General features: G+C 49.8%; 1 protein-coding gene across 4 annotated transcripts; it reads right to left on the minus strand.

Annotated features, from left to right (window-relative positions):
• Positions 1-7,778: 7,778 nt before the first annotated feature.
• MB (myoglobin) lies at positions 7,779-23,369 on the minus strand. 4 transcript variants are annotated; one of them, XM_043440597.1, is made up of 5 exons: positions 23,266-23,369; positions 19,928-19,994; positions 18,460-18,562; positions 12,834-13,056; positions 7,779-8,465 (listed from the first exon to the last, which is right to left on the minus strand). In XM_043440597.1, the coding sequence occupies exons 3-5, from the start codon at positions 18,552-18,554 to the stop codon at positions 8,319-8,321; spliced, it is 465 nt and encodes a 154-aa protein (XP_043296532.1). In that variant the 5' UTR covers positions 18,555-18,562; positions 19,928-19,994; positions 23,266-23,369; the 3' UTR covers positions 7,779-8,318. The 4 variants fall into 4 exon arrangements, with proteins under 4 accessions (XP_043296532.1, XP_043296535.1, XP_043296534.1 ...); XM_043440600.1 differs by lacking the exons at positions 19,928-19,994; positions 23,266-23,369 and adding an exon at positions 18,769-18,787; XM_043440599.1 differs by lacking the exons at positions 19,928-19,994; positions 23,266-23,369 and adding an exon at positions 18,655-18,702.
• Positions 23,370-25,004: the final 1,635 nt, after the last annotated feature.

Genomic DNA, 25,004 nt, shown 5'->3' on the forward strand with positions numbered 1-25,004 from the left:
ACTCTGTAGGGCAGGCAAGGAGCTTAGACAACCCCATCTCCACCACCTGCACACACTCCACCGTCTCGTACATCTTAGCTTGGCACAGGGGACACCTGACCTCCCGAATTATCTAAAACCACCACTTCCTCCTTCACACTGGGGCTTCCCAGTGGCTCAGTGGTAAAGAATCCGCCCGCCAATGCAGGAGACCTGGGTTCGATCCCTGGGTCAGAAAGATCCCCTGAAAAAGGAAATGGAAACCCACTCCAGTATTCTTGCCTGGAAAATCCCATGGACAGAGGAGCCTGGTGGGCTGCAGTCCATGGAGCTGCAAAGAGTCAGACACGACAGAGCACACACGCACCACTTTCTCCTTCACACTACGGGCTGCAGCTCCACTAAGTTGCCTCCAGATGGGACCCGGTCCATCCCAGCTCTGCATTATCATACCTGTTCTCTCTTGCCTGATCCCCACCATAAGGATGATAAATTCCTGCCCATCCTTCAAGACCCAGAGTGCCTGATCCCCTCTTGGCAATATTGACTTTGTCTTCCCTCTCTGCTTACACCATACCCTGTGGACATCTCTTTCTTCCCCCTCCCCAACAAGACTGCAAATTTCCTGAAACTGGAGAGTTTATCTTATTCATCTTCTGGTCTCCCCTTGTCCACTTGTCCCTGGCACAAAGGCGTCTGATAAATGTTGCAGATGAATTAAATGGTTCATTCTTGCTTGTGTCTTTTGACAGGGAGTGCACTTCTCCCCAGGCAGCCTGTTCCGTTTTCAGAAACTCTAACCTGCTGTTAGAGTTTCAGAAACTCTAACTCTAACCTGGTACAAAAAGTATGAACATGGGATTTCTACAGAATCTCTGGCTCTCAGACCTGGATGAAGACCATCTTTCGGTTATTTGTCCATTTTTCGCTCTCCTTCTCTTCTTCCTAAAGAGGAAGACAATTTTTAAAATTACTCGAGAGAAGCTAATTTTATATATATAATAAAGTCATGGGGATGGAGAGAAAGATGAGAAAAAGTTGCTTTGGCAAGGAGTTTTAAGAAGAGAGGTGCCCAGACGTCCCTGGTGGTCCAGTGGTTGGGACGTCACCCTCCAATGCAGGGGGTGTGGGTTTGATACTTGGTCAGGAAGCTAAGATCCCAAGTGCCTCAATGCCAAAAAACCAAAACAGAAGCAATATTGTAACAAATTTCATATAAGACTTTAAAAGTAGTCCACACCACAAAAAAAAAAAAAGAAAAATGAGAAGGAGGGGAAGAAGTAGTGATGTGGCCTATGTTTTGGGGGATCTTTTAAGGGCCTTCAAGAAACTCAAGAATGGAATGGAATTTCTCCTTAATTGTTTTTTGTTGTTGAATGGTCTCATTTAAACACGACATTACTCTGAGACTGAGCTACATGAGCCTCCAAGTTTATCAGGGTTACAGCCAGTTACTGGTAGATTCATTTGTGCTCAGATACTGGTTTCTCTTTGGTGTTGTGACCTTTACTTGTGTGGATGCGCAATCATGTTGATGAGCATCTAGTTTAGAACCTGCACTTTCTGAAGTTTATTATCTAACTGTGCTGTAACTCTGATGAATATTTTCCCCTACAGCTCCCGCCCCAGCCTCCTCTACTACTGGAATATCAGAACAGTCGGCCCCATAGCAGAGGCCTCAGGATCAGTGATTGTCAGCGCTATCAGGTGATACTCTTTCTTTCTAACAAATATTTGGTAACAACTCCTTTATTATCCTAAAATGAACCTCATTGATAATATAATCTACCATATCCATAATTTAAAAAATTTAATATCATGTCCTAGCTATGATATGTATAAAGATAAAAAGAAAGTTTTTTAATGATCAAATAAAATGCTTTTCAATATTTAAATGCTGGGGCATGATGGCACCAGAGGACACGTGGAGCAATTCAGTGTTAGCACCTATTCATAGACTCACCACCTATGCAACACTTCCCAGAGAAAGTTTGTTGGATGGGGGACGGCATAGTTAGGACAGGCCGGGCTATGCTGCAGTGACAAACACTCTTTAATCTTCTCCCAACCCCTCCAGGGGATTTCTCACTCACATTTCACGTTCAGTGTGGTCAGGAGGGGCTCTGCTCGTCCTTGAGACCCAGCTAGACCACAAGCACCCCATCTAGACCAGCATGATCACCGCCGCCTTGACTGCTGCCGAGAAAACTCCTTAGTTCGTAAAACCTCCACCGGCAGTGACGCACACCTCCTCGCATTTCATTGGCCACACAAGCATTATGGCCGTACTACCTTGAAAATACCCTACCATGTGCCTGAAAGAGGGGATGTCAGATTCTGCCCTAGAATCCATAATCCATAGTAATGGCCACAGACACCAGAATCCCGTGGTGGCCCTGCCGTGAGGGGTGTCATTTTTCTGAAATGGTGAAAAGACTTGAAAAGTTCCCAGTAATAATTTTTTTCCCCCAATTTACACAGTAGCTGTATTCCTGGAACATTCTATGTATTTTTAAACAATTCAAAGACAGTGTATGAATAAGAAAAATTTATAAGTTCTAGAGTAAGGGTCCAGAACACAGGATAAACCTTCTCTGTGTGTTTTTTCCTGCACATTCCAAAACACCCAGCACGCCTCCCGCTCCCCTCCCCCCACCAATTGTCAATATTGGTGGAGCAGGAACCACTCCACCAATAGCCAAATGCCACCGCAGGGGACAATACAAGTCCCACTGGGAGCCCCTCCTCTAGGCTGGTGGTTGGGGCAAACCTTTTGCAACAGGATACCCTTATTTGGTATACTTCTAACAAAATATCATCAGACTCTAAATATTACTTGGCTGAAAGTCCTACTGCTCTAGCTGAGGCAGGGGTGCCCATTCTGCAGAACCCCTGCTCTGCCATACCCACTCCTTCCCATACCTGTCAGAAGACCCTGAGTTCCCAGTGCTCAAAACCTGTGCTTGGACTTCCCTGATGGCTCAGCGGTAAAGAATTCACCTGTCCACAGAGGAGACACGGGTTCAATCCCTGATCCAGGAAGATCCCACATGCTGCAGAGCAGCTAAGCCCATGCACCACAACTATTGAGCCTTCACTCTAGGGCCTGGGAGCCCCAGCTACTGAGCCCGCATGCTGCGGCTACTGAAGCTCACACCTCTAGAAGCTGTGCTTCACAGTCAGAGAAGCCGCCGCAATGAGAAGCCCTGGCACTGCAGTGAAGAGTAGCCCCTGCTCATAGCAACTGGAGAAACTCCATGTAAAGCATCAAAGGCCTAGGGCAGCCATAAATAAATAAATATTAAAAAAAAAAAAACTGGATCTCCAAATAACCCTGTTTCATCATTCACTAGACACACAAGCTCACCTCCCGTCTGTGATGAGTGGGGGGCCGCCCCGCCCTCTGAGTGTTTTGAATTGGATAATTCACGGGAAAACTTTTGATGAGGTGGTTGAACTCTGCATTCGCCACAATGAAGGGAAAGGCCAGCAACTAGAACATGAAACATTCTGTACCTGGGACACGAGATACTCACTTTCCTTTGGTGAGTGGAAATATTTCCAGCAAAGATCCTGGTCTTCTAAATGTGGTAACACAGGTTCAATATTTTTCACTTTCTGTGGGAAATGTCAGCACAGAAAGAGTTTCATATCTGTGGGTAGTATATCTGTATACTTAGGTGGTTGGACCAAGGCAACAGAATTGATGTGCAGAGGTGAAGTTTTTGTGGCTACATTTTTTCTTTAAAGATGCACCTTTCACTTGCTTGGAGGCAAAAAATGAAGCTTGTGTGTATGTGTCTGTGAGAGAGAGAGAGAGAGAGAGGGAGGGTGCAGAGTGAAAAAGAAAATGCGAGATATAATTTAAATTATGGATTACAAGGCAAATGTGTGTATGATATCTGGTAGACTTTATGAAGCCTGGCCTGTCATTTGTTTGGGCATCACCTGATACCTCCAGCTCTGCTCAGTTAAAGGTTTGCCAAGTCAAGCGCTCAAATGAGTCATCACATACACAGCCCTTCACGGTTTATCGCTTAGACTTTCTCAGATCTTACCCAAGCCCTGATTTCTTTCATGTCCTCTCCAACGTCTCAGCCTGTCTCCACCCCCAAAAGCCACAGTCCTGGCCAGAGACATTAGAGCCGGATTTTAGAGTCCAAAGAGGTCACCTCAGCTGTCCCAGGGGCCTGAGTCCCGTGGATTTCAGAGCTGCAGGTAAAAGGTCAAGGCTGGACCTCACAGCGTAGGGGTTAGACAGATGTTCACACACTCAGACTCACACATAGAGCTGCCCACACTTCTGGCATCCTCACAGAACCACACACACACACACAGAACTCAACCTCAGGAACCAGATATTCAAAATCAGGCTCCACTGATGCTGTCTGAGTCATCTAATGTTTCAAATGTTCAAAAATAAAAAGAAATATATAAATGGGACTTTCCTGGTGGTCCAGCATTTAACACTCCTTGCTTCCACTGCAGAGGGCATGGGTTCAGTTCCCGGACTGGGAACTAAGATCCCACATGCCATGGATAAATAAACAAATAGAATGTTCTACAGTTGAGAACATGCCTGCCTGTCCAAGAAAGAAACAAGGGCGGCTTCATTCCCATCTTCAATTCACACCATTTGAACTGCCATAATAGAGTGGGAGCTGGGCCAGGGGATAGGTACACAAAATGAGCAAAGCTGAGGGGATCCCCACCTTCTGTGTCTGACTGAGGAAACACAAAAAGTCAAAGGGGACAATCAAAACAGGGAGAAAAAACCCATAATCATAAATTGTAATAAAGATGTCCACTTCTGGAAAGATGGCAGACTAGATGGGGATTAAATACACACTCCTAATACCTCAATAATTCTGGATAAAAGAACATTTGAGAAATTGAAAAAAAAAAAGGTATAACTGCACAAGAAGATAAGGAAAATTCTTCTCAGGATGCAAAATAGCCATGAAATGGAAACTAGGAAAGAGTCATGGAGGAGGGTGTGAGCCAAGTGAGAAACATTTCATGGAGATTCCAGAAGGCGATGATAGAGTATATTCAGGAAAGGTGACACTGAAGAGGTATTTTATATATAAATATACATAACGTATGTATGATTGGCCAACAAATAATCCGCCATCTCTATGACTCGTCCCCAGGACTGGACCCGCCCAGTCTCCCCAGACTCTTCAAGGCTCAGCCTTCCCATATCCATACTTAGGGAAGAGCCCTAAGCCCATAAGCTTCCGGAAGATGGGGCCGGGCCTGTGGGCTTCACCAGGGCACTCTGGAGTGAGCCCAGGACCTGGCATGATGTAGCCCTCAATTGATACATGTCTGATGAATGCATTTTTCTGCTGCCCTCAAAGCCTAGCACAGATTCTTTCCTCTTCGCTTCCACTCCACAGAAGGTGGAGACCATGTTTGCCTTGTTTGAAGTTGGGACCCTTAGTCCCAAACCTGGGGCCTGGTCCATAATATTTGCTCAAGAAATATGCGTTAGGTTAATGCAGAATACGTCCCATTGCAGGATCACATTTAAAAAGTATTAGCCTGCATTTTCCCCTGAAACTTCCTGTCCTCCTTTGCTCTTTCCTTTTGAGACAGCCAGGTGTTTCTGTGCCCAAGCCTCGGGGAAAGACTTGACAGCTGAAAGCAAGAAAATCATGTCCCTCGCCTAGATTTGCAGATTCAAAAGCTCAGGCCTGAGAGGACCAGAAAGAACACACAGAAAGGGCAAAAAAATTGGAGGAAATCATGAGGCATCCATGCTGTCCAGGTTGGAAAATCGTTTTCTGAACCATCAGTAGGAAAGGAGTTGATAGGAAAGAATAAGTTTGCGATTGGTGGAGGTTACCAAAAAAAGTGGTTGTGTCTGTGCTAGAGGCCACTGCAAGCTCACAGAGCACCCTTATGTGAACGAGGACGAGGCATCCTTTCCCAGTGCACAGTTTAGCAACGAGAGCACAGACTGGGTCCAGCTTTATTAGTCCCCTGGTCAGGCACTCTTGTGCAGTGTGCACCCTGTACAACTGTACCGGACAGCCAGGCATAAGCCCTGCTAATCCCTGCAGAAGGTAAGAAAGCTCAGGCCCGTGGGGTCTGAACAGAGGAAACTTCTGCCTCATACCCCAGGCGAAGAGCACTTGGGGTGGGTGTGGGCGTCCCTGGAAAGAAGTGGCACCAGGCAAAGGGAGCCTTGGGTGGCCTCAGAATTTCCGTAAGTGCCTGATGGGGACAATAACTCAAGACCAGGTGGAGTGCAGCACCCCTGAGGATACTACTGGGGATACTACCAGATCGCCACCTCCCTGCCCATATACACCACAGCCCGGCACATGTAAGCTTCTTGGAATTAATTAGTCAAAATCCCAGGGACATTTGGGTTGGGGGGGAGTGGAAAAGGGGGGTTTCTTAAAGAGATTGAGGTTAAGTATTTGCCATCCAGCCACACTGAGGATTCCAAACAAGAATTTGAGTTGTAGAAAAAAAAGGAAGTTGCCTTTTTTGCACATCAAAGGTATAAACTGAGCTTTTCTTACCTGCTGAGCTCCACAAATATTTGTTATGTGAATACTGAAGGTGTGTGACAAATACCTGGTACTTCTCTGCGACCCTGAATTTTGTTCAGCCCTCATTTTATCATCAGAGCACCCTGACAATTGCTTGAGAACAGGGACCAAATTATTCCTCTTTAAATCCCTCATACATATCCTACACAGAAGTATTCTTCGCTTGGGCCATCAGTGGAGTTACTATATAAATGCATGGAATTTTTCTCCAGGCTCCAAGATCCCCCTTCCGCTGTTTTCCCCTCCACTCATCTCTCAACGTATCAGATTGCGTAAGAATTCCCAAAGCCTGAGGCAGAGCAAGAGGACTTTAACTCTGCCCTCTGCTGCTGCAGCAGGGCAGGATGAATGAACGCGTTAGGATTTGAGACATGTCTATTTCTGAAGATGGGCTCTGGTCGGTTCAGTGGCTGTGAAACCTGGCATAGTCTGAGATTTGGGGCAGGGAGGTTGGGCTCATCACAGGGGTCTGACCGCCCGAGGGCAGGGGGCACCAGGTTGCCTGTCCTGAGAGCCCCTGGAGATGTATGCGGCGGAGGACTCAGGGGCTTCCCACAGATGGCGCCCTGAGTCTTGAATGCTCTTCAAGCCCCTCTCAGCTTGGGTACCTGCGTTGATCCAGGCCCCTTTCTGCAGCCTGCTCCAGCCTGCTACCTGGCTGCTGCGGCCACAGGCCAAAGTTTTATTCTAGTTCGCTGCAGCGAAACATACACATTCCACCCATGCGCTCGCTCAGCCTTTGTAGACATGGACTGTGTCTCTTGGCCTGTGTTGGTAAGTTGTTCTCCACGCTTCTGCCCTTTCTCTGTGGCCAGAAGGTCAGCCCTGCCACCGGCTGGCCGCCTAGCTGTCTCCTCAGCCGAAGTCCCTGCCAGCTTCCAGGCCGCACTTTAAACTGAGTTCTGCCATGTACTAGTGTCCTTGAGCATATTTCCTAAGTTGTGGTAACCATGACGACCATCTTCCCCTGAGTCTGCATCTTCCCTGGGCCCCCACTGCGCTAGGGCATTGGTCCCCAGGGATCCGTCTCATGGGAGACGACTTTTCCATGGACGGACATGAAGGGTGGAGGTGGGGGACGGGGGGATGGTTTCGGGATGACTCAAGTGCATTGCTTTTATTGTGCATTTTATTTCTATTGTTATTACATCAGCTCCACCTCAGATCATCAGTTATTAGATCCCAGACGTTAGGGACCCCTGCTCCAAGGGATGAAAAACACCAGACAGAGACTGTGACGTGAGAAATCTTTTATTAAACCAGGTGTCACTCCCCAACCTGAGAAGGAACACTTATGTTGCAGACACCAAGCCTTCACGCCTCCCTAGGGCTGGGTGTAGCTGTCCTACCCGGCCCACACCTCCTTCTCAGGGCAAGCCGACACTCAGCTGTCTTCAAGGGGCTAGGTGATGGGGTCAGAGAATTAGGCTGGAGTTTAGGTTGACAGCTTGGATTGGGGATTTAAGGTGAGTGTAAAGGTGTGGGTCAGTTTAGAGGTTGGTAGGAATTGGGTTGGCATTAAGGTGAAAGTTGAGTTATCCAAACTCAGCCAGCCACAGTCAAGCTTCTCCTGGGTTCCCAAGTTGATGACCCTCCACTGAAAGCCTGGTCCCCAGGCCCCTCCCAAGGCTCCCCCCGCCCCAACCCATCCACCTCTTCCACCCACCTCTCCTAAATGAAGCACACACTCAGAAGCAAACCCTATAACTACTTGGGATTCAGTCCCCGCCCCCGCCAACTAGGTGGGTGGGGTGAGGGGCACGGGGGTGGGGCTTAGCCTTGGAAGCCCAGCACCTTGTACTGGGCGGCCATGTCGTTCCGGAACAGTTCCAGGGCCTTGCTCATGGCGCCCTGGGCGTCAGCACCGAAGTCTGAAGGATGCTTGGCATGTAGAACATGGATGATGGCATCTGAGATGAACTGCAGGGACAGGAGCAGAGGGGTGCTGGTCACCGGCAGGACAAGCCAGGGGCCAGATGGGAATCAACCCCAGCCCCAGCTTTGCTTTATTGCAGGGCCATTTACTGAGTACTTACTATATATCAGGCGCACTTAATATATATCAGGCACACTTCTGAGTGGCCTCCATGGATTAACTCCTTTAATCCCCACAACCCATGAGACAAGTACAGATGGGATAATAAAGGCCCATCTTAATACAGAGGAGGAAAGATCAGGCCTTGGGCTTGTGGTCAAAGTCCATGGCTTGGTGGGTTGGCTACCCTCGCCCCCAACCAGGGGCTTCCCAGGTGGCTCAGAGTAAAGAATCCACCTGCAATGCTGGAGATGCAGGAGACATGGGTTCAATCACTGGGTTGGAAAAATCCCCTGGAGGAGAGCATGGCAACCCACTCCAGGATTCTTGCTTGGAGAATCCCGAGGACAGAAATGTGCTACAGTCCCTAGGGTCACAGAATTGGACATGACTGAAGCAACTTAGCATGCACACACACTACCCACCTCTACTATATTCAGGATGCTCAGTCCTGTCAGACTCTGCAACACCATGGACAGCAGCACGCAAGGCTTCCCTGTCCTTCACTATCTTCCTGCATGTGCTCAAACTCATGTCCATTGAGTCAATGATGCCATCCAACCATCTCATCCTCTGCTGCCCCCTTCTCCTGCCCTCAATCTTTCCCAGCATCAGGATCTTTTCCCATGAGTTGGCTCTCCACATCAGATAGCCAAGGTATTGGAGGTTCAGTTCAGGATGAGGACCCAACCTATTACATGGTTTTAATCCAGGATTTTGCAATCAGGAAGTCCAGAAACTACTTCCATGTGTGTGAATTTAATTTTTGCATTTAATGGCTTAGGATGGTGATCTCTTTCAGTAGCCTTTTGGAGGGATGGTGGGGAGAGGGTGGTCAGAACATCTTATTTTCTGTGCCAAGCACGGAGCTGGTACTCAGAAGCATTGGTGGAAGGGAAGGAGAAAAAGGAAGAGGAAAGGGACCAGGCCTGTGCTCGGGCCCAAGACGGATAATATGTTACAGCAGCCTCACCGTCACTGTTGGCTCTACCATCCACATTGTCATGCCCAGAAAGATGGGCACAAACATCTTCACAGCACAGGGCTGCTTTAAGGGACTGAGCAACCTTATATAGTAAGAAGCTACTTGCTTTTTCAACGGTTCAGAAAGATTTGATGCCAATTTCAGCCGTGGCCTGTGGACAAGGGGTGTCATTTTACAGAGGCCCAGACTGAGGTCATGTTGCAAGTGGATGGGAGAGCTGGAATCTGCACCCAGGGGACTGTGGACAAACAACAGCCAGAGCCAGGGAGACAGAGGCCAGCACTGGTGGGTTTGTTCATATTCTCCGGCATCCAGGGTACAAGTGGCCAAAAGCTGATGCGTGGGGGTGAGGGGAGCACGTGCAGTGCAGCCTCAGAAGCACAAATGTCAACACCTAGTAAACCCTGCTTGGCTCAGAAGCCGGGACAGTGCCACAAACACCTACTGCCTGGCATTGAATGGGACATGTGTTTAATTCCCTTTTAATGTCATAAACGTAACAAAGCCAAGTAAGGAGATGAGCTGACCTAGCGAGAACTTGGAGACCCAGGTTCCAGGCCCAGTTCCACCCTGACCTCCACGGATGACCTCACGTGTAAGACAGGGATCCTGACCCCATTGGGTCCCTCAATTCACCCTTTCCTGAGTCAACTTCTGAGTCACTAATACTTAGAAAATTGTGGGCTGGGGCAGCTAGAAGACTGAGAAAGGACTTTAGCACCCAGCACCCTCTGGGGTCCCCTTGCTCATGGGTGAGAAAGAGCAATTTCTCATGAAGAACACAGACAAAGATTCCACAGTGAGGGGAACAGCAGACACGGGGCGCTGTCTTAATTTTTTGCAGTAGCTCAGACGGTAAAGCGTCTGCCTGCAATGCGGGAGACCTGGGTTTGATCCCTGGGTCAGGAAGATCCTCTGGAGAAGGAAATGGCAACCCACTCCAGTACTCTTGCCTGGAAAATTCCATGGATGGAGAAGCCTGATGGGTACAGTCCATGGGGTCTCAAAAAATTGGACACGACTGAGGGACTTCACTTCCACTTTCTTTTCAAACTTCTTTTAAGTAGACCAGGTTCTAGTCTGTTAGCTGGTAGTCCTATTCCTAGACCGCATTTGTTTCTCTCTAAGCCTGTCTGCTCATCCCCAGAGACGGGCTCCATCATTCAAGCTGGGTTGTGAGCCCCCCGCCTGTCACTGGAGTTCAGATGTGGAAGAAGCCAGGGTCTGACCTTGAGGAGCTCCTGTCCCAGGCAGGAGACAGCTGGGTAAAGAGATAAATTACAATACAGCCGGCAGGCGCCACGGCAGGGCTGGAATAAATGCCTTTGCCAGGGAGAGCTGACAGGTGGAGCAGCTGACTGCCTCGTGGGCCAGAACTGAAGAGGTGGCTTCTGAGCTGGGCCTTGGAGAATGAACAGGGATTTGCCGAGAGAAGATGGGGAGGTGAAACCACCACTTGTGCAGAATCCCAGGGGCAGGAACTGTTCCTCATGTCTGTGATGCTGAGATGTTCAGACAGAATTGTTTGTGTGTTATATGGGAGAGCAGATGGGGCTTCCCCAGTGGCTCAGAGGGTAAAGAATCTGCTTACAATGCAGGAGACCTGGGTTCGAGATCCCCTGGAGGAGGGCATGGCAACCCACTCCAGTATTCTTGCTTGGAGAATTCCATAGACAGAGGAGGCTGGACTGACAGGCTACAGTCCAGAGGGTCACAAAGAGTCAAACACGACTGAGCAGCTAACAGTTTCATAGTAACAGTTAGGAGAGCAGTTAGGGGAGCTGGATGGTGAGGTTGAAGATGATGGTGATGGTAATTGTTCATGGGAGACGTTGTACCATCAGGAATTAAGAGCGTGAATTGCAGAGTACCATAGATCAGACTGTACCTCCTGGCTTATAAGCTGTGTGACCGGGGGCAAGCTACTCAACCTCTCTGAGCCTTCAGTTTCCACATCAGTAAAATGGGGATGAGAAGAGTACCTGCCTGGGGAAGAGAATGCTATTTACCTGCCCAATGGCCATTTTCACCTTCTTCCTTGTAAGAGAACACTAGTTTGTGTTTGGAATGGCAATAGACTACAGTTCCCAGCTTTCCACGCAGATAGACGTGATCTCATGACTAACTTCTGGACAATGAGATATAAATAACATTGTTGGGTGAGATGCCTGGGGTTTCTCAAAAGAGAGCCTTTGTCTCTTCCTCCTGCTCTCTGTTTGGAATATGGACCAGAAGGCTGGAGCTCCAGCAGCTATCTTGGACCACGAGTCAACTTTGAGGATAAACACCATATGTATCCAAGGATGGCAACACAGAAAAAGCCTGCATCCCCAGTACCCATGGGCTCCCACACCAGCTCTGGGCTCCTGACCTCTGGACTTCTTTTGTGACAGAAAAAGACAACACTGAATGCAGTTTCTAAGCTCATGGGGGTAATCGTGAAAGTTCCATGCAGTGACCCAGGCAAACTGCTTCTCATAGCCCATCCTAACCAGAAGTTATCATGACTAACCTTACCTTCACGGCTGTACCAAACTGCCTGCGGCCCCCATTCTCAGGGGTGATAGCCACAGGGCCCTTTATCCCCCAGTTCCCTAGTTTTCCTTCTTGCCACATCCCTCCTCCCACTGGGTCTAGACACAGGACTAGAAACTCAGACTCTCCCCCGCCCACCCAAATTCTCAGTCTATCACAGGAGATTCAAGCCAATTGCTTCTGCCTCAGACACCTGAGGCGCCCTCTCTTCATCCGTAAAGATGCTAGAACTAATAATTTCCACCCAGAATTAAGCCCCAGCTACTGAACTGCTGCTTCATGAGTCCTGTATATGTCCGACATGCAGGGGCAGGGAGACTAGGAGCTGGGTTTCTGGAGGAACAGAGACCTAGTCTGAATCCTGGTTCTGCTCTGTGGTGCCTCTGTGACCAGGGGCAAGCTACTTAACCTATCTGTGCCTCAGTTTCCTCATCTGTCGGGCGGGTGTGATAATGGTGCCTACCCGTGGGCAGAATGCAAGCTGTGTACTTCACAGCTACTTCTCCCTCAGTAACAAGATACTCATTTGGGGGAAAAATATGTTTACTCTCAATGATCCAGGAGGAAGGCCAAGTGGGGAGCAGCCCACTTTACAGGTGAGAAAACTGGGGGGATAAAGAGCAACAACATAGGTCACCCAGCAAGTTATTACTGAGCTGGGACTTGAACCCGAATCTCATGTCTTTGAGGCCGCCCCTTCCATCCTCCCAGCCACCCGGGCCCCGCCACTCACCTCCAGGTACTTGACCGGGATCTTGTGCTTGTTGGCGTGTGACTCGGCCAGGTGCTTCACCTCCGCCTCGTGGTGACCCTTCTTCTTCAGGATGCCCCCCAGGGCCGTGAGCACGGTGTTACCATGCTTCTTCAGGTCCTCGGAGGCCTTCATCTCAGCCTCTGTCTTCAGGTGCTTGAACTTGTCAAATTTCTCCAGTGTCTCGGGATGACCTGTGAAGAGCCTGGGTTGGGGGAGGGGGGCGGTACAAGGAGGGCTTGAGTTAGACCCAGGGGTCAGGAGGTGGCCAGACTCAAGTTCAAGTCCACACCCTCCCAGTTGCTAGTTGTGTGACTTTGGGCAATTCACTTCACCTCTCTGTGCCTCAGTCTCCCCATCCAAGGAAGAGGGATAACGAGTCCTCCCTATAAAAGTGTGAGGATTAAATTGAAAGAGATGGTATACGCTGAGGGCCACACGGGAAGTGTCCTATAAATGCTTGCTATTACTATTTTTAGCATCATCATCTGCTTAACTGTTACTGTGAAAGCCTGGAAGGAAAAACATCTGCATGGTACCTGGCCTCACCCCCATTTGCTCTAAGTTGTTGGGAGCCGAGATGCCTAGATGGTGTCACAGTGGAGCAGGGAGGAGCACGGGGGCTAAAGGATTTGTGGAGCATGCGCTGTGTGCCAGGCCCGTGCTAGGCTCTGCACTTGCACTTCCCCTTGGGGATGTATTATCCCCATTTTACAGATGAGGGAACAGAGGCTAAGGAGTATGAGGTCTTAGCTCAATATCACATAGCTGGGATGCAGACGAGCCAAAGTGAAATCAGGTCTGAGTGACTCAAAATATAGTCCATGCAGTCCATCTCTGCAGCTTCCTGCTCGAGGATCATCCTTTGGCTGCTCAAATACTTCCGGCTCTAGGAGGCTCACTATTCCCTGTGACAGCTTTTCTAGTCTGAACAGCTCTCAGGCTCAGAAAGCTCTTGCTTATTTTGCTCTGCCTCCTTGTTCTTCCCAGGCCCCTCACAGTACTGATGGCGAGAATCTCTGGTGGGAGCCATCTGCCAAAGACCAGGTCCCCACTCCTGCCAGGGACCCAGTGAGCTGGCCGCAGTGATCGGAGGAGTCACCTGTTGCCTTGGACTTCAGTCTTTCATTCTGCAGAAAGGTGGGGATCGGTTAAAGGGAGTCGTACCTGCCACGGAGAGGATGGAGAGATTTTCCCCATTTCACTCATGGGCAAAGGGAGGACTGCAGAGGTAGGTGACTTGTCCAGGGTCACGTGTCTGGTCAGTAGCAGAGACCAGACACGAACCCACACTGATGGTTCCATAACTCATGTTCTCTCTTTTGTGTTGCACCCGGAAACCTCTGCTGGAGTGACCCTATCTGCTGGGCTTTCCCTCCTCTTGTCTGATGGCTTCAGATCCTTGAAAGCTTCCTCTTTTGTGGTTTCCTGGCTCTGGAACACCCTTAAACCTAACTGTGGACACACTCCAGTGTGCACAAGTATCTCACGGCACATACCCATAATCGCACGCGTGCTCACCTGCACACACACACACACACACATAAACAGGGCATAGCCACAGACAGGGAGCGCCCCCTTCCCCCAGGGGCGCGTCCCTCCTGCTTTCCCAGAGCACCCAGCTGCCCACAGCCACGCTCAACGTCACTGCCTCATCTGGGGCCCCGGCCAAGCCTTCTACCTCACTGACAGCTCATCTCCAGCACCTTTCACCCCAGGGTCCCCGAGCTCCTGACTATTATTATCTGGCGACAATGATCCTTGAACTCCTGCCTGACAGATGCAAGACCCAGAACCCACAGGTGAAGGTCGGGACACTGGAGGGAGACTCTCTGGGGAAGAAGAGGACCGAGGACCTGGGACCCAAGGCTGCCAGAGATCTGAGACATCTTGGGAGTCCTCCGGATGTCTGGGGAAGAGATTAAGCACTGAGAATTATGAAAGCTGAGTTCTGGCCCCAGTTCTGCCTCTGCCGTGCTCTGTGATGTTGAAAAAGTCACTCAGCTCCTCTGGGTCTTGGATCAACTATCTGTAAACCAAAAGGTTGATTTCTCAGCTTCCAAGTTCTAAGGCTTGACCCCTCCAACCCGGACCTCACCCTACACTCTTAGCACTTGTCAGCCAGAGAGGGAGTCCCGGATTTACTTTAACAGTGCAGAAAAACCTGGCTCCTGAATGCCCAGCAGATCTTCCTTCCTACAGCTGCCTCCCTCTACTGCCCCCAAGGCCGGCAACTGGGAGTCCCTGGGAAGCCACAGAAGGCCCTACCTGGGTACTTGTGACAGTGGCAGCTCAGAGAATGAGCAGATGGAAGGCCCTCGCCCTGTAGGAATGGGGGGCGGGTGGGGCTTTTCATCCAGTGTCTCAGAAGCACGCACTTGCCTTGCGCTTTCATCTTCAATCCTATCGTCAGCCTGCCTAGTTTATTACAGGTCAGTGGGAAAGGAGGCCAGTTCCCAGCTGCACTCTGAGCTGAGACCCAACCAGACACCCACATGAAAGACGGAAGATGCTTCCAGGCCTGCATAAATTCTTCTCTGCTCTAGAACCGAAGAACCAGATGAGGATGGGAACGCATCTCTAGTGTGCAAAGACTGTGGGACGATGTGGCATAGGGTTCAAGAGTGGGTGTGCTGATCCAGGCTGCTGGATTTGAACTCCAGCTTTGGGACTTCATGCAAGTCACTTAACCTCTCTGTTAAATGTGGGGATCATAATAACGTCTACCTCATGAGGTTATCATGAGGCTGAAATGAGTTAATATACATGAAGCACTTAAGACAGGGTCTAGCAATCAGTGTGTAATATAATACATATATGCTGTCCTCATCAAAATCTCTAGGACATTATCACCATCACCATCATCACCAGCTCCATCGTCACCATCATCTCCTCCGTCATCATCTGCATCATCCTCACCATCTCCACTATTATCATCCTCACCACCATCATGTCATCACTAGGACTGGGAATCTTGGGTTCTGTCTGTAGCTGCCATTGGTTGACTGGGACTCTTGAGCCAAGTTTCTTCCCGGTGACATGAGACATACTGGCCACCAGCAGTGACTTCCCAATTTTTCATGGCCTTGAAATCCTTTGTTCAAATGCAAAAACAAATAAAGCAGAAAAGATCTGGGGAAAAGAAGGAAAGGCAGGGGCCCAAAGCCCTCTTCAGCTGCCTCTGCCCTCCTAAAAACCCCCGCTTCCTGGAGCCAGACTCTGCAACTGACCTTCCAGCTATTATGTTCTAGGACATGATGATCATGTACTTGCAGTGAAGCCCTCAGCGTTTTATTAACCGACCGAATAGAATTTGCTCTCTGTCATAACCAGAGGAGTGGGAGAAATGACCTTTTCAAGAAGAGTAAGAAAGCCCAGGTTAGGCATCTGGAACAGAATCACAAGGTCATTTCTCACAGGGCACCCTGGGAGTCAGCATCCCCTTCTCCCTGCCCCTGGCCCCCAAACACCAAGAGGGCAGAAGCTGTCGGCATGGTTTCTTCACATCTTCAGCTTAAGACGTGATGGGGCATCAGGCTCTCTGGGGCCTGCCAGGGGTCAGCAGTCTCCAGCATCACATTCTTGCCCCTGGCTCCGGGCCCCTGGCAGTTTTCTCTGATCCACCCTGGAAAGGGAGGAGCTGTTTCTCCCATGATACAATACCCCCAAGTCTCCTTCCAGACCTCCAAGTCACTGACTTAGGACCGACAGCCCCCAGGTCATCTGGGAAAGACTTCTGTTTGGCAAACTGGTCTCCCACCCAGCAACCCTGCCTCCTCTCCAAAAGCAAGGCAGGATCAAGGACTCAAAGAATGCCAAGGCATGAGGGTGGGCAGGGATCTCAGAGAGCATGAAAGGCAATCCCTCCACTCAACAAATAGGGAATGGGACCCAGAGAGGACTGGTGACTTGTCCAAGGTCACACAGCCAAGGGAGAGCTGAGGAGTTGATGTCTACTTTGGAGAGTCTTCTGTCCAATCAAATGGGACCTGTTGCAGTGCCAGGAGCCAACCGACAGAGATATAAGAGGAAAAACACACAAAGGAAAACCCCAAGATGCCAGTTAGATTCAACAGGGAACTTGACCATCCTTTCTCATGTGTTTTTGGCATGGGCCACTAAGGACTGAAACTCCAGATAATAGAGCTTATAGCTTATGTCTGGGTCATTCTCCCAGACATGGGAGCTGGAAATGGGTGAAGCCTGTGGGAGGCTGAAAGAGAGGAAAACCTGCTCTGACTCGTAAAGAAGGAGAAATTCATCTATAAAGTGTGAACGACAATCCATTCACTCATGGCAACCAGGGCCCACCTCCTCCCAGGTGCAGAAATGTCGATGTACGCTTTGACTCACGCTGCCCAGAGCATGAGAAAGGGGCAGGAGGAGAGGGGAGTCTATCACCACTTGGGGAAGAAGGCAATGGAACATGAGGTTCTATTTCTGAACCACAAGCCATCCTCTGCATACAAAACTCGGAATTTTGTGGCGGGGGGCAGGGGGTTGTTTGTTTATTCAGGAGTCCCTTGCTAAAAAAGGCAAGATGTGCTTGGAGATTATTCTGAGCTTTCAAAAAGACATACCCAACATCAAAAGTCAAGAATAGGGACTTCTGTGGTGGCGTAATGGATAAGAATCTGCCGGCCAATGCAGGAGACATGGGTTGGATCCCTGGTCTGGAAAGATCCCATGTACCACGGAGCAACAAAGCCCATGCACCACAAGTAGTGAGCCCGTGCTCTAGACCTAAAGCCGCAACTACGGAACCGGCATTCCTGCACCCAGAGCCTATGTTGCCCAACAGGAGAAACCATTGCAATGAGAAGCCCATGCATGGCAATGAAGAGTAGCCCCTGCTCACCACAACTAGAGAAAGCAACAAAGACCCAACACAGCTAAAATAAGAATAATAATTACTATTATTATTATTATACTTTAAAGGGCCCAATCCTAAGCTTCATCTCTAAGAGTTACTGACACCTTTTGGAACTCACTCTATGCCAGGAATTACGCTGGGCCCCTTAGATGCAGCATCTTATTTAATTCTTACTTCTACTGTATAATGTAGACATTAGGATTTCCCCCCCATTTTATAGGAGAAGAAGCTGAGGCTCAGAGAAGTTGTGTGCTTTCCTAAAGGTCACACAACAGCTCGGTGGCAGAGCCAGGTGTAGAACTACATATCTCATCTTGAAGGCCGTGTCTTAATCCTTGACATTTTACAGACTTTAATGAACTTGTGACTCTGGGGTCATCCTTCCCTTCTTAGGTCCTTTGTGTCCTCATCCATTAAGTGAGGTGAGAAAGACCTCTCAGACCTTTCTCGTTAATTCTTGCTATAATTTTAGGATTCTTCCTGGTGGGCTCTAAGCATCAAGGATTTGATCATCAAAGCTCCTCCCAGCTGCTAGCACAGGTGTGAAATGGATTTGCTTTCCTGATTCCAACCTCTGACACATAAAAGCAAAGGAGAACCAAATAGGGGGTTTAACAAAGTTAATTAACACAGCAGCCAACTGGTCAACCCCGGGGCAAACGTTCCACCTTGCAGGCAAACATTCTTGACCTTGAGGAAGGAGGTGACGGGGGCAGTGGGATCTCTTCCTTTTACCTGATGAGGACCTCCTGCCCATGGCCTGCGACATCAGCCTCCACCTTCCCCCAGGCATTCAGCACCAACTGCCATTCCCCGTCGCTGAGCCCCATGGCGCAGTCTGAAGAAGAGAAAAACAAGGGCGGACTGACTGGGTGTCCTGTCTCCGACAGCTGGGGTTTGAGGCTGCCTGGCCCCAAAGGGATTTTATACCTTCCCAAATGTTTGACAGGGATCACTTGACAGCTCGTTCACTCTCTCTCTCCACCCCCCACCACCTCCCTGTCTCATGTAGGGGTCTAATCTTTTCCTTTCTCTAGCCCTCACATGGAAGCTATTTTGAGGCAGGTGCCATTGTGGGGAGGTAGGCCAACTCAGGTCACGGGTGTGGTGGTGGTGGGGTTGTGTTTGCGGAAAGAGTGGGGAGGAGGTTGGGCCACTGTCTGGGCTCTCAGAGGCCAACAGAAAGGGCACGGCTAAGGCCGATGCCAGTGGCCTGAAACCCAACTCCCCCTGCTGTCAGCCGTCCCGAGAGGAGACCCATCATGTTTGTAAGCCAGGGCAGCAGGCAGCCTGGCTTGGCCCTGGGACTCTCCTGGCCTTAGCGGTCTCTTTGCCCACCTTCTAGAAGCCCACTTTGCCAGAATGCCCCTCACTCTTCAGAGTGGTGGGAAGGAACCTTGATGGTTTCCTGCTTATAACTGGGTGAACCCAGGCACATCCATAGCCTCTTGGAGCCTGCATTTTCCCGCTCCATCCAGAAAGCTCAAATATTGCTCAGATATTTCCCTCTGAAAAATTTTGCTTCATATACCCCCTCAAGGCACAATTAACTGCCTGCCCTTTCCATTTATTCATATGTGTTCCTGTCACACTGCTTACCTCATTGCATCATATTTCTTTGTATCCATGCTGGCTCCTCCATTAGTACCCTAGCACCCAATACTCAGAGACTTTGCCAGGTGCCAGGCTCTATTCTAATCACTTTATATGTGGTAACAATATATGTGTGTTGGGTAGTCTCCCAACAGCCCTATATGATAAATATGTACATTACCCACCTCTCGTGGAGGGGAAGTTAAGGAGATGTGCCACAGTCACACAGATAGTTGATGGAAGAGTTGGGTTTTGAACCAGGAAGTCAGGCCCCTGGATCCATGCTCCCAAACACTTTACTTTGGTTATCATGTGCAGGAGCTTTGTTTCCTTCATCTTTGTGTTTCTTGGGCCTTGCACAGTGCTGTATACCAAGTTGAACTGAATAAATGTTCACTGAATTAAAAAGGTGGATGGCCTTCCCAGGAAGGCAAGAGAATGATCAACCTTTATTTTTCATTCATCCATCTTCCCATCCATCCATCATCCATTCATCCACCCATCAACCCCTCTATCCACTCACCCACCGTCCATCCATCTGTCCATCATCCATCCATCCATCTATCCATCATTCCACCATCCATCCAACAAACAGTTATAAGGTACCTACTGTGTGTCAGAAACTGCTACATGCTGAGGACACAAACCAGATAAAACACATCCTGGTGTTCAGTCTCCTAGGGGAGAGAGATAAGTAAGAGGAATAACATTACAGTTCAGTTTACATAGCGCTATGACCAGGGTCTACACAGAACTTTGCAGTTTACAAAGTGCCTCCTTGGGCAGGATTAATCTAGTCTTCCCAATGCCCCGGCAAGTTAGAAAGCATCTTCCCATTTTATATTTGTGGACCATGAGACTCAGCAAGGGTAAACATCAGGTGTCCTGGCCACCCTGGGACTGTATTAGACCTGTCAGTTGTGACTGCCCTACATACACAGCTCTTTCTAAAGATAACTGCCCTGCCCCAGCCCCTGAGGTCATGTCCTCTCCCAAATCCCACGGCTAGTCACAGCTGATTGAACCTAGGCTGGGACCTAATTAGAGGCGTGGCTCTGTCAAACAGCCAGTGTCCATTAACTATACCAATCAGATCGCCTCTTTAAAATGTGAACAGGGATGATTGATAAGAATTGGCTAGGTGGTAGGAAATGCTAGGTGAAAGGGTTCCATGGCTAGCACCAAGTAAGACCCCCAAACTCAGAGCTTCCCCAGACCAACCTTTGGTCTTCCTTCTGATTCTGGTAAAGCCTGCTCCCATTTCAATTCGAGGATGGCCATCACACTTCCTGTGTGACCTCTTGTGTATCACTGAGTGATCCCTATTTAGATATTGAGTCAGCGGACTCCTAACAACCAAAGAGACCAGAAACACATAGGCCCCTTCTGGACAATGTGCTCCTGAAACCACGCATGAGGTTCCATGTTAACCCAGGACACTAAGCTGGTATATCTCCAGTCGTCATTCAGCTTTCACAGTGAAAGTTTCAGTTGTAAAATGAGTAACTAAGGGACTACCCTGGTGGTCAGGTGGTAAAGAATCTGCCTTCCAATGATGGGGACGTGGGTTCGATCCCTGGTCAAGGAACTAAGAGCCCATGTGCCCGCTAAGCCCAAGCGCTGCCACTAGAGAGCCTGCACATTGCGACTACTGAGCCCATGCAGGCTGCAGCCAGAGCCTGGGGGCCACACAAGAGAAGCCCACGCACTGCAACACAGACCCAGCTGAGCATTTGTTCATTTGTCCATTCCCCATCCTGCTACTGAGGGCCGACTCTGTGCCAGGCTCAGGATCAAATAGAAAGGCCACTCTGAGAGAGTTTGCTGAGGTCTCAGCTCCTAGGTCTGGCTCCTTGCTGGAGGGTGAGCCCATCAGTATGGGAGGGAAGCGCAGAAGCAGCAGCTAGCTGCCCCCAGTCTGGACCAACCCCTGGGGCCCACTGGGGACACCCTTGAAAGAATCAGCATCACTGGTTCCGATTTAAATCCCCTGCCCCCTTGAGAACCTCAGCCCATCCCTGAGGGGCTGGCAGAGCCGGGCTCATTGTTATCCCACGTGGCTGTTCAGAAACAAAGGCTTGGAGACCTTGTGCACCCACCCGAAGCTGGTAAGCGGCAGAGCTGGAACCAACAGCCCAATCCACAGCCCTTGTCCCATCTCCAGCCTTCGGAGTTCTCCGAGGACGGCCTGAGTACTTAAAATCTCATCAACTTGTTACCAGCACTAAAGTGTTTAATATGAAGCTGTCACCCCCTTGGCAGGCACCCTCATTAACTGGCAAGTTCATGGAAACCCATGGCTCTGAAGTTGGTGAACCTTTTAAGTTTTACCTTTTAAGTTAATAGGAGGGACCAACATCTGTTTGTACTTACACATCTCTACAACAGAACTGGCGGTACCTAGCAGTTGCTATGGCTACCTGCAGCCGCCAGCTTTGTTTGGGGGCTATAATTATCCCTGTGACAGCCTTCTAATAGCCGGGGCAGGGAAACTGGAAAGGCACAGAATAGGAGAGTCAGGCTGCCTCTGCGTGCAAAGTTTTCTGCAGCCTTACACGCTCATGTACATACACACACACAGGTGAGTTAGTCTGACACCCAGTGGGGCAGAACTAGATCCCACCGAGGAAGACCTGCCTCTTCCTCTTCTTCCCTTTCATATCATGGAATCCTTTGAATGTGAAAATCTGAAATTTGTAGAATCATCCTCAAATCTTCAAATTCTGGGCACTTGAGATCCTAGAGTTACAGTTCTAGAGGGCCAGAGTCTTCAACTTTCACCACTCTGGAAATTTGGGTTCTACATTCCAGAGTCAGAAAGCTAAAGAGAAATCTAGAATCATAGGGACATAGGATCTTGAAACTTACAGAGGCCTAGATGGTATCAAAGTTCCCACTAAATCAGCAGTCCCCAACCTTCTTGACACCAGGGACTGGTTTTGTGGAAGACAATTTTTCCATGGACCAAGGATGGGGGGATGGTTTGGGGATAATTCAAGCGCATTACATTCATTGTGCAATTTATTTCTATTGTTATTACATCAGCTCCACCTCAGATCATTGGGCATTAGATCCCAGAGGTTGGGGGATCCCTGCACTAAATGCAGGAATTTTCCCTACAGATCATAATCTGCTTGAATACTTCTAGGAGCAGTGAACTCACTTTCTAAAAACCAAAGTATGCCTTATGTCAAGCTCACTCCCTTGTCCTGGCTCTCTGATGCTCCTTGGGAATGTAGAGAACCAGCTGAGAGAAGTTTCAGGCTCACTTAAGATTTTTCTTGTCCAGACTGCACATCCCCAAGGCTTTTTAACTGAATGCCCTCCACTGGCAAGGTAAGCCAGGAGCCTGTCTAGTCAAAAAAGGCCGTTCTCCTCTTTGCTCCCCGTGACTCCCACCTCTCCTCACTTACATACTCAGAACTCTCTAGCAAGGGGCTTCCAGCTCCCCCTGCACAAGTTTGAGGCCCAGGTGACTGTGCACCAAGCTCTCTCTTTCAAAGGTGACCTGGGAATTCATGAGCCCTTGTGCAGCTAAAAACTCATACCCCGCCCCAGTGAATCTGGGGGAGGGAAGAGGTGTTACACCTTTAAGACTCCACGGTGGGGAACCAAAGATGGCAAGAAAGAACATTTTGGATCTTCAGAATTGTAGGTCCCCTCAACCTTGGCCACCCCCCCTTCCTCCTCCACCTCCTCCTCCCGGAAGCCGTCCCTTTGGAGGCCAGCCCAGGCAGCGCTTCCCACCCACTCCCAGCTCAGCTTGCTCCTTCCTGGCAGAGTCTGCCTCCCGGACCAGCGCCAGATGAGACTCAGAGCAGGGCTGGGGCCTGGAGGATCTGCTGAGGTCATGCATGAGGTTGAGGGCCCCCCCAAAGCTGAGGAACCTCCCCCCCAGACCCCCAGGGGCCCGCCCTCCTCCCAACCCCCAGCAGCCCTTGCACTGACCACGTCTCCCCTTCTGCCCAGCTGTCCTTCTGGAGCCTTCAGCCAAGCGGGCTGGGGGCGGGGAGAGGTGTCTTATAGCAGCTGGGGAGAGGCACAGGGAACTAAAAATATAGTTTATATGGCAAGGCTCCTCCCTCCTCTCCCTGGAGGCCCAGAGGGGCTTATTGGAGGAGGGCTGGCAGGGACACCAGAGCCCAATATCCCAGTGGACAGGTGTAGCCGAGGGACACCTGCCTTCCCCCCGCCTTCACCCTACACCCCCAGCCTCTGAGGCTTAGAGTCACCCCGCAGCCCCTCCTCCTATCTGTCATCTGCAGGAGTCCCGCACCACCCCCGTGCTGCCCCTCCCTCATCAGCTCGCCCTTCCTCCGTCCTGGTGGGTCTCACAGAAGTGGCTCCCCCTCCAAGAATCCCCCCTCCCCATGCCACCCCTTTCCAAGCAGGTATGCCCTCTTCCTCCCCACCTTGGGCTCCAACGTGGATACAGCCTTCTTGGCTCTCTCTGCTTTGGAGCGCAGCTCCCCATTTCTACCCTGTGAGCTTCTTCACAGGTAGGGATGTAAAAGCCACAGACACACCACCCTTAAGACCCCTCCCAGTAGCCCTTTCCAGTAGACGCTTAAGAAAAAGAAATGGAAGCAGAGTTGCTTTCCAGCATTTCAGGATAGACCCTTTTATAAGCCCCACTCTTCACAAGGGGAGACTGAGGCACAGGGAGGTTAGGTTGCCCAAGGTCACAGGGCTAGGAAATGGGCCAAGCACGAAATTCAAAACTGGGCAGTCTGGTTTCAGAAGTTGTGCTTCACAGATAGGAACTGGTCTAATCGGGGATTCTTCCTCTGCTCCCTCTCACCTTTCTGCAAACCCCCTAGCAAAAAGGGCCAGGTCGATAAACTCTTGTTTTATTGAACTGAGTCCATCCAGGTTCCTGGCGGCGAAGGCAAAGACAGTGTGCTGGGAGGCTAACAATCAGGAGACCCTGCTGCCATCTAGTGGCGGCGAGGAGAAAAGCCTGCATCCCTGGCTCCGCCCCGCTCACTGCGTTCTTTTGTTCGCTCAGCCTGCCAGGCGGCAGGCGAAGAGAATCTTTTTCCGTCTTTACTTCCGTGGCACCCACCAAGACTGGCTTTCCACGTTATTTAAATAGGCCATGGTCCTTGCTCTCAAGGACCTCAAAGTTGGGTGGAGGAAACATCCCAGTGGGATTAGAAATACAACAGAGATTTGAACAAAGAGCTGCAGGCAAGTGAGAAGGTAGCCCCCCAGGTCCACATGGAGAAGACCTGTTGGCAGAGGTGACAGCTGGACTGGATCTTAACGTATAAGGGAACTCCTGCAGGGTCTACTGAGCAGAAGTAATAAACTGTGTATGCAAAAGCCCAAGGGATTCAGGGGAAAGAGTTTCAAAGGAAAGGAGTGCTATTGTAAGACCCCTCCCTGCCAAGGTCCTCCTGCACCAAAACAGGAGGTTTTGAATGGGGACTTAGAACTGACATTCCAGTTCCACAAACACTCGTGCTCACTGAGTGCCTGGTTCTGTGCTGCACCCAAGGAGACCAGGGTGAGCATCAATCGTCCTTGAGCTTTAGAGGGAATGGGAGGAAGGCATGTGTAAACAGATGATGACAGCACTGTGTGATGGGGCAGAAACAGAGGCAGGTCCGCGTAGGAGTAAAGACTTTGGAATCAGACATCTGGATTCGAGGTTTGGCTCCATCAGGTATTGTGTTTGTGATCGG

This window comes from Cervus canadensis, chromosome 21 (genome assembly GCF_019320065.1).
Source record: "Cervus canadensis isolate Bull #8, Minnesota chromosome 21, ASM1932006v1, whole genome shotgun sequence".
In the NCBI taxonomy this organism is placed as follows: Eukaryota; Metazoa; Chordata; class Mammalia; order Artiodactyla; family Cervidae; genus Cervus; species Cervus canadensis.

Excerpts from the sequence above, each read along its gene's own strand:
- MB (XM_043440597.1), bottom strand. The coding sequence starts at position 18,554 with ATGGGGCTCAGCGACGGGGAATGGCAGTTGGTGCTGAATGCCTGGGGG. Across the intron at positions 13,057-18,459 it reads GGGCAGGAGGTCCTCATCAG|GCTCTTCACAGGTCATCCCG; the intron begins GTAAAAGGAAGA and ends CCCCCAACCCAG. Across the intron at positions 8,466-12,833 it reads TCCCGGTCAAGTACCTGGAG|TTCATCTCAGATGCCATCAT; the intron begins GTGAGTGGCGGG and ends CTGTCCCTGCAG.